The sequence below is a fragment of the Solanum stenotomum genome, chromosome 3, assembly GCF_019186545.1.
Source record: "Solanum stenotomum isolate F172 chromosome 3, ASM1918654v1, whole genome shotgun sequence".
In the NCBI taxonomy this organism is placed as follows: Eukaryota; Viridiplantae; Streptophyta; class Magnoliopsida; order Solanales; family Solanaceae; genus Solanum; species Solanum stenotomum.
The window spans coordinates 60,262,492-60,272,233 of record NC_064284.1 but is presented as its reverse complement, the minus strand read 5'-3'; the positions used below and the strand labels follow the sequence as shown (position 1 = coordinate 60,272,233).

Below are 9,742 nucleotides of genomic sequence, written 5' to 3'. Positions count from 1 at the left end.
GATAACAAACATATCTAAATAAGGTTTGAAGACTCTATTCATAAGATCCATGAACACTGCTGGTGCATTAGTCAACCCAAAGGAAATGACCAAAAACTCATAATGACCATATCTGGTTCTGAAAGTTGTCTTAGGATTATCACATTCCTTTACTCTTAACTGATGATAGCCTGATCTGAGGTCAATTTTCGAGAAACGGGAAGCACCCTAAAGCTGATAAAAAAGATCATCAATTATACGAAGAGGATACTTATTCTTGATGGTAACCTTGTTTAATTGGCGATAATCTATACACATCCTAAGGAAACCATCTTTCTTTCTCACAAACAAGATTGGAGCGCCCCAAGGTGAGATACTTGGTCGAATGAAACCCTTATCTAGAAAATCTTTCAACTGCTCTTTAAGCTCTTTCAACTCTGTTGGTGCCATTCTATATGGAGGAATAGATATCGGACGAGTATCTGGAAGAATAGCTATACCAAAGTCTATCTATCTCTCAGGAGGGACTCCGAGAAGATCATCTGGAAAGACTTCTGGAAACTCATTCACTACTGAAACTGACTGAATAGGAGGTACATCAACACTTGAGTCATTAACTTTGACTAAGTGATAGACACACCCCTTAGAAATTAACTTCCTTGCCTTAAGGTATGAGATAAAACGACCCTTAGACACTGCTGAACTTCTTTTCCACTCTAAGGCTGGATCATTTGGAAACTGAAACTTGACTACTCGAGTTCTACAATCAACTGAGGCATAATAGGCATGGAGCCAGTCCATACCAAGAATGACGTCAAAGTCTACCATGTCTAACTCAATTAAATCAGCCATGGTACTCTTTTGATTGACGAAAATAGGACAATCACGATAAACTCTCTCTGTTAGAATAGACTCACCATCAGGTGTGGAAACACTGAATGGTTCACTAAGTTGCTCAGGAATAACATCAAAATTCATAGCAACATATGGAGTTACAAAAGATAAACTCGCTCCTGGATCAAGCAAAGCATAAACAGTAAAGTCAAAGACTTGAATCATACCAGTGACAACATCTGGGGAATCTTCTTGCTCTTGGCAACTAGTGATCACATAGAGGTGGTTTGCTCCTCCGCCAGTACCGAAAGTAGCTCCTCTAGGTGCAGCTCTATCTGGTGGAGTGGCTGAAGAAGGCTGGGCTCTATTGCCCCCATTACCCTGCTTGTTCTTTGGACACTCTCGCATGAAATGCCCACTCTGACCACACTTGAAACAACCAGTGGAGCCCTCACGACAAACACCTGAGTGGTTCCTACCACACTTGGCGCAGGCAGGAGGCTTACTTCCCCCTTGCGCTACACTGCCCTGAGAATAAACAGGTTTAGCTCTGGAATTCTGACCATAGTACTTACCCTTGTTCTTAGGTGCAGGTGGACTAGCAGATGATAGAGCAGGTCTCCTTTGCTTCTGTTGGAAAGACGACCGGTTGACATTACTCCTCTGCTGTCCGAACTCATTCCCTGTCTTAGCCCTCTTGTTCTTGAACTCCTCCCTATCTCTTCGCTTCTCTTCCTCTACCTGTTGCACATAGACCATCAACCTCGAAATGTCCATGTCCCCAATAAGCATTTCTACCCGACCCTCTCTGCTTGATAGACAGCCCAAACCAGCAATAAACAAACTCATCCTACCCCTCATGTCCGCAACCATTTCAGGAACATAGCGAGACAGTTGGGTGAACCTCAACCCATACTCATGCACACTCAGAGAATCTTGCTTAAGTGTTAGAAATTCCCGTACCTTAGCCTCTTTCAATTCTCAGGGAAAGAAGCGCTTTAAGAAAGCTTCCTCAAAACAGGCCCAGCTCGCAGGTGGTGCATCCTTAGCTCTACCCCCTCTCCACTAATCTAACCAAGTCCTAGCAACATTTTTCATCTGATATGCAGCTAGCTCAACTCTCACAGTATCAGCAATATGCATCACCTCAAATACCTTCTTCAACTCCTCAATGAAGTTCTCCGGATCATCAGTAGTGTCTGAACCAGTGAAACTTGAAGGGTTCGTCCTCAAGAATTCTCGAATCCTTGAAGTGTCAGGCTCTTCCTACCGAGCTCCTCTCTGCTGCCCAGCTTGGTTGGTCACAACTTGACTCAGCATCCTAATTGCCTCTCTGAACTCAGCATTGGTCACTTCTCCTTGCGGTTGCACCTCAAGTGCATTGGGTAGTTCTTGCTCCTCAACATTCCTCCTAGCTGGACCACCTCTGACTGCTTTTTGTAGAGGCATGATTATCTGAAACACGCACAAGCACGAATTAGAGGGAAACTTTTTGGAGATCAACTCTAACGCACGAAATGAGTATGAAAGAAGTGAGGTAGTTCCTAAATGTTGCAGCCTCCTAATTATAGATGTGGTGCGCTTCACACCGATAACTAGGACTCTACAGACATAACTTCATAGACTCCCTAGGACTCTTGAACCCTGTGCTCTGATACAAAGTTTGTCACGTCCCAAGCCTACACCCTGGGTAAGACTGGCACTCGAAGACCACTGATTGCCACAAGTGAACCCTTGGCCTGGCTTACTTACTCAGCGGAAGACAATATTCATACTTAATGGTCAATAGCACTTAACTGAACTAAATTATAGGATAACTAAGAATGTTAAAAGCTAAACATTCAACTTAGCCAAAAGTGGCAACCCAAGTCTTAACAATAACAAATGATATTGAAAAAAAACTCAAAGGACTAACATCTGACTGTCTATGAAGCCTCTAATAACAACTAAGATGGATGTTGGGACAGACCCCACAACATCCTAATGAACTAAACTAGAAAGCAATGAAATGGATCCTCCGGAAAGCAAGGAGGCTCACCTACAGACTCTGGACGGCTCACTGGATCAACGATGCGCCGGAATGCCGATCCTAGTTACCTGTGTCTGCATCATAATACGATACAGGCCAACTGACATCAGTACATTGAATGTACGAGTATGCGAGTTGGAATGCTAAAATAATATAGGCTTGAAAGAATCTGAGAGAACTCATTTCAATATAAAGCAGTTCAAAAGCAAGTGCAATATAAAGAAAAGTTGTTTAAAAACATGATATCAAATCTGTGTGTATGCAAGATACAAGTAACTCTGAAATGTATTTAAAATTATAATGAACTAATGTATATAAAAATACAATAACTTATGTGGGAATTTCTCTAACCGACAACCATCACTTAAGAGCTATAGTGATGATACAACGATCTACCTCACGCTGCCAGCGCATCCTATACATGGCTAAAGGTATAGGACCTGAACTGCCTAATGGATCCACTAGTCTATTTCGAAAGGGGTTCATATAAAGAGTATGACCCATTTCTACCCATGATGGCTATATGGTTTTATGGAGACGTGAGTTATCTAAACTCATGCCCGCCCCCAATTCGGTGCTCAATACTACTCCCAAAATATAATAGCTCTTATGTTTTAAAAACATACTTCTCCTGTGATTTGAGATTAGTGCTCAAAACTTAGCTCAAACGCTATCTTGGAAATCTCAGTTTCCCTACTTGCTTCATTTAAAAAGCTAATACTCTTTCTTGAAAACTAGCCTGAAGGCTCTTTGAAAATCTCAGTTTCCGCTCTTATTTAAATGTGAAAACATTTTAAATCTCTTTGGGAATACTTAGTCCCCATATTCTTTTGAAGAAATGAACTTCAAATCTTTACTCTTTACTCTTTACTCAACTTGATCTTTAAGTCTTAAAACAAAGTTAAAAGCATTTTGTAAAAGACTTCTTGAAAAGACTGTAAGAACTTCCTAGACTTGGCTCTTGACTTTCCTTGAATTTGAATTTATGGATTCAAGGTTCATGATCTCATGTTTATGGAGTATCTCAATAACAATATAGCAATTCGATAATAATTAGGAATAGAACTTTCAAAAGAAACACAAACTCAAGAACTCAAAATCACCTTATTTCAAGAATACTCAAATCTAGGGGGGAAAAATCCTAGATTCCTCTTTTACTGATTTAAACGTAGATGTAGGGCGTGAGTATGAACTAGTCCAACACTATGATAGCCTCACATACTTGAAAAAAACAAGGTTCTTGAAGAATCTTGAAGAAGAACTTGATTAGAAGTCTTGAAACCCTAGCGTAAAGGTAAACAATCAAGAAAACCTTTCTTGAGATTCTTAAGTTAGTTTCTTAAAATCTCTATAGCCAAAAAATTATGATTTTCATGAGTGAAGATGAAAATCTGATTGTTTTGAGATTTTTATGAGTCTAGAAATTCGTTGATGGTTTTCTTGGAGGTAAAAAGACAAAAACGATTATTTTCAATATTTTCCCGTCGGCTAATTCGTAACAGCACTGTATAGGTTACTAAAATAATCATAACCTTTTACTCAGATATTGGATTGATGTGAAACTGGTAGGCTTTGAAACTAGATTCAATTACCTTTAATTGGATAGGTTATGGCTCACGTAACTCTTAATATTCTAAGAGATATGGTCGTTTAAAGTTGACCTAAGCAGAATCTTACTTCAAAACTTCATGAAACTTCAAGAACACTTATCAAGAACTCAAATCTTTAAATCTCAAAAACGAAATTAAGCTGAATAAATCATGAATGGTGTGTGGGTGAAAGAACCCAACACTATGGAAACTTACATATCTTAATGGATTGAATCCTCGGCAAAATTCACAAGCAATTCCTTATGACGATGAAGAATCTAGCTTTTTCCTCCTTTTCTCTTTTCTTGCGTTCCTCCTCCAAAACCCTAGCTCTATTTGGTAAATGTCTAAACTGATTTAATTCAGTTTAGACCCCTTATTAATTACCAAAAACGAATTAAAATAAAAGGGTATGGAAAAGACCAAACTACCCTTTAGAATCCGGATTGGACATTTCCTTAATCCAACAGCCCAATTTCCAAAGAACATATCTCACTCATACGAACTCGGAATCGCACAAACTTGGCGGCGTTGGAAAGATAGTTCCAAGAGCTTTCCAACCATATCTATATATACTCCTAAATCATCCTGATCTAGGAGTTATGATCATTTGAAAATGGCAAAAACTCAACTTTTCTTGCTTACAATTTTCCAGATTTCCCTTGAACTTTCCAAAAACGAAATTTTCCAGATTTAAACTACATTATAATTATTTCTAGATGCGGGATGTTACAAAAATATTATAATAAAAACTACGAACTATATGATAGAGAAAAAATTATATGGGATAAAAGATTAAATAAAAAATGGATACCTAAACCAATAACTGAACGACATGGTTTTTTAAATTTAGACTGTGTAGCAGATATAAATAAAACAATCCAATTATGGATGTGATACATATCAAAACAATTAATAGATAACAAGATAGTAATAACAGAGGCACCAAGATACATAGAAAGAACACTTATAGGAACAGTAAAATTATGGCTACAAAATTTAACAAGTGAAAGCTTAACAACTTTAAGAAGTAATAAAAAATTCGATGGAGGAATAGCTACTAAATCTATGGAAATACTATATAAATACGAAATAGCTATAAGAAATGAATTTAGTAGTATGACAACAGAGGTAGAAGAACAAAATAAAGAAAAAAATCATAAATCGGAATCTAATGACAAAATTAGCAATATGTAATATGTGTTACATAGATGAATATACATGTGCATTTAGAGAATACTATTATAAAAGAACATATAGCACAGGAGAAAGTAAAGAAATAAGCAAATTATATTTTACAAAATTACCAGAACCTTTTAATTCAAAAATGATAAAAAGTTGGAATGAAGCAGAATTAACGGATACCTTAGGAGCTAGAATGAAATTCTTGCAACGATGGTTTATGGAACTATGTGAAAAACATAAAGAAGAAATAAAAATGGAAAAAATATTACTCCCTCCATCCCATTTTATGTGGCAACATTTCCTTTTTGGTCAGTCCCAAAAAAAATGTCACATTTCCATATATGACAAATATTTAAACATACAATTCCTCTTTTACCCTTATTGGTGCCACTTAATTTTAAAAATAATACTCCTTTTTTTTTTTATAAAAGGTCAACAATAATTAATTGAACCTGCAATTTCTCTTTCCTATAAAAACAATGTTGCAGCTTTTTGTTGTATATGACTAGAATACCATTTTTTAGTCCATTTTTTTTTCCTAAGCATTTTGTACTCTTTCCAATTTATATAAATTTTTTTGTCCACAGTTATTCTTCGTTCTTTCTAATGTTTCACCAAGAAAAAAAGATTTGCATTTTTACATTACATTGCTTTCTTATTTTTTCACTAAAATTTTGGGGCTTTCACTTAGTAAGGTAATGATTTTAATGAAAAGTATTCTAACATGAATTTGATGATTATCTTAAATTACAATCTATTTAAGGAAAATCAAAAACTTCAAATTCAAACTAGATAGTGAACAATTCAATAATAATCGTTTCGTAACATTGCTCTCAACTTACAATTTTAATTCAATATCAATGAAAATTGATTTTAAGATTAAATTAGCAATAAGGCACCCAAAAAAATGATGACAATGCTACAAATAATTCATGCTACTTTGGATCCATTGTAGTTTTTGTTATACTTTCATAACTAATTGCCATAAGTACAAAAATTACATATGGTCACCATGATTGTAAACAATAGTAATGCTCCTAATATACTTGACAAAATATCATTTCAACTTTCACATATTAAAGGAGTACAAAAATTACATGGTGATCACCTTAGATGTACACAATACTAGTACTTTCTCTACTTATAAAACATCATTTCAGTTTTCATTTGTTAAAATTTTCTATGTTCCTGCAAAATTATCAAAAGTGCATTTCAAAAAAGAAAATTTTGACATACTAGTAATCCCTATCATTGTTGAAGTAGAGTTGAAACATGATTGACAATACCAATATCACAACAAAGTTGAAGAGGAAGATTGTCTTCTCTTTCTAATCTATTTTTGTTCAAATGAGGCACTTTGTAGTTGTTGCCTCCATTATCTTTCATCACCTCAATCATACAAGATTGTAAAGTAAGAAATACATGGTTGAGTTGTTCAACCTTCATTTCATCAAAAGATCTTTCCACCGCTTCCACTAATTCATCAACATTTGAAAGAGCCTTTTGATATTGAAGAGATTGGATTGCTCTAAAAAATCCAAGGTCCAACACATTTAAATCAGGGCTGTTAGGTGGTTGAAAACATAGTCTAATGTCGAATCCATCTTTTTGGGCAGCTTCAACAAATTCCAAATCATTGACACCAATATGTGGTCTTGCATTATCTTGTTGTATAAAGATAGGAATGTTTGAATCCCAAGCTGGCCATTTTGATCTAATGGCAGGAAGAACTTTCTCAATCAAACAAGCCCTAGTGATATCTTTAGTTACTGATATAATGAGTTTTGTTTCGAGAGTTCCTGCTGTTCGATTTTTGCTATTCCGCTTAGTTGGTTCCTTAACTACAAATGGAAAAATACCTATTTTTCCAGAAAATAGCTCAATTCCATTTTCATCAAATCGAGGACGAGCAACAGCAGCCATAAACATAACTTTTGGAATAAAGTTTTTACTTTTGCAAGAGCGATATGGATCAGTCTCATGTTCTTCAGGAAGTAGGTAGTACCTTTCACTCTTTTTAGATTAAAAAAACCATTTCTCGTCAATGTGAACATAATTAAACATATTCACAAATTTCGGATTTGTCTGAATTGTGCTCTGATCAAGCATTGAAAAGCAAAATTCAAGTCGTACCTTCTTATTTTGTTCGGTTAGTTGAGGCTTAATGGAATTGGTATGTGTCCGAATAGTGCCATCTTTTATCCGCCGAAAGACAGTTGATTTTGTCATGTTCATCGCAAAAGCCAGAGATCGAATATTTGTTCGATGACAAAGTGGAGTTTCTTTAACTTGATTAATGTCAACTTCCACCCATTTTCTTCCAACTCTGCCTACAAGTTTCGAAGACACATCCAACGGTGTACCATTATCAACAGATGATTTACATTGCTTCCAAATGCGTGAAATAGTTCTTCTTGATTTGTTGAACAAAATACTAGCTTGTTTTAAAGATCCATATTTGAGTTTTCCTTCCTTGCTTTCTTTCAAAAGCCAATCTGCAATGGCTTGATGTTTTTCAAATTTTAATCGCTTGCTTTTAGTGGTTGGATCTTCCGGAAATACAACTATACTCATTTCTGGAGTATAAGCAAGAAACGAAAAAAACGGAGATGAAAGAAAACAATACAATAGTCCTGCAAGAGAAATTATTCAAAGGTAACAGAGGGAAAAATGACATAAAAATATAAAAAACATCTCTCTTAATAGCACTTGCTGAAAAAATTCAAACAAAATTATGATTTCGCGCCATAAATTTAATGTGATTTTGGCGCCACAAATCTAAAAATAATTGGAATCAAGAAGAGGATTTTTTTTTAAAAAAAAACATGATTTGTAGAAATGGGACGATCTTCTTCATTAGAGAAAGAGAGAGTGGTTTCTAAACTACTTAGAAAGAGAAAAGAGAAAATGAGTAATTTTGGGAACATAAATCTGAAAAGTTACTGTGCTTTTATCTTTTTTGACTTTGGCCTTCACCAATATATAGGAGAGAGAAAATGAGTGTACTTTTTTTTAAAAATTGGAATGTGTATATTTTGTTTTTAAATTTTAATATTATTATTTTTTGAAGGGCAATTTGGTAAACATTCAAAGTCTTCATCCATTTCTTAAACTCCGTGCCCGATCAAATGTTGCCACATAAAAAGGGACGGAGGGAGTAGTAAAAAATATGGCATGTTGCAAAAATAAAACAACACCTTAATTTGGTTGTACGGATAGGTATTATAAAAATATAAAGAAATATATTAAAAAATGCAGATTAAAATATAAATATAAAAAACCAAAAAGAAGACACTATGTAAAAAACTACAAAACCAAAAGACCATATAGACCAAAAAGAAAACTAACGGAATGTACTTGTTATAATTGTGGAAAATTAGGACATATAGCTAGAGATTGTAAATTACCTAAAAATCCAAAGAAAAAACAAATATCAGAAATAATAATAGACGATGAAAAATATACACAAATAGAGTACGTAGATTATGAATTAGAAAGCAATGATAGTATATATGAATTATCGGAAAATGAAATAGAAAATAGCTCAGTAATAGAATCGGATAATGAATACGATATCAATGACTGAAAAAGATATACAAATAATAACTAAAGAAAAATATCAAGATGAAGAATCGACAGAACAAAAAATAATATTTGATAATAATATATTTGAGCAAATAAAAGGAAAAGAATTAGACCTAAGTGTAGCAAAAATATTCGAAATACCAACAATAAGAAACTGGTTTAAACGACAAAAAGAAGAATATTACGTAGTAAGTCAAAGAGAACATATCATAGATTGCAAATACACTAAAGGAAAAGCTAAAATACCAATAATAAATAAACGAATAATAAATAAAGAAATACAAGATATTAAGGCTAAAAATCCAATTAAATATGTACATTTAGGAGGAACAGAAATATTAATAAAAGCATGTTTTAGAGAAGGAATAGATACACCCATAGAAATATACTTAGCAGATGATAGAATTATACAACCTATAGAAAAAAGCATAATAAGTGCGGTAAAAGGTAACCTCATATACCAAAAATTTAAATTTATAATAAGTGCTAATTACTCAGTAGCAGTAAATGACAGAAATATAGATAAATCATTAGTATTATA

The 9,742-nt window shown here is 34.4% G+C and overlaps 1 protein-coding gene across 1 annotated transcript; it reads right to left on the bottom strand.

The window, feature by feature from the left end:
- Positions 1 to 1,878: 1,878 nt before the first annotated feature.
- Positions 1,879 to 8,190, bottom strand: LOC125859114 (uncharacterized). Its single transcript, XM_049538836.1, has 4 exons — positions 7,750 to 8,190; positions 7,039 to 7,629; positions 2,143 to 2,268; positions 1,879 to 2,079 (listed from the first exon to the last, which is right to left on the bottom strand). The coding sequence occupies exons 1-4, from the start codon at positions 8,188 to 8,190 to the stop codon at positions 1,879 to 1,881; spliced, it is 1,359 nt and encodes a 452-aa protein (XP_049394793.1).
- Positions 8,191 to 9,742: the final 1,552 nt, after the last annotated feature.

Bases quoted from the DNA above. Each gene is read 5' to 3' on its own strand.
- LOC125859114 (XM_049538836.1), bottom strand. From the start codon at position 8,190: ATGAGTATAGTTGTATTTCCGGAAGATCCAACCACTAAAAGCAAGCGA. The intron at 7,630-7,749 runs GTACGACTTGAA...TAATCTAAAAAG, and splicing joins TAACCGAACAAAATAAGAAG to AGTGAAAGGTACTACCTACT. The intron at 2,269-7,038 runs GTATTTCTTACT...TGCGTGTTTCAG, and splicing joins AGGTTGAACAACTCAACCAT to ATAATCATGCCTCTACAAAA.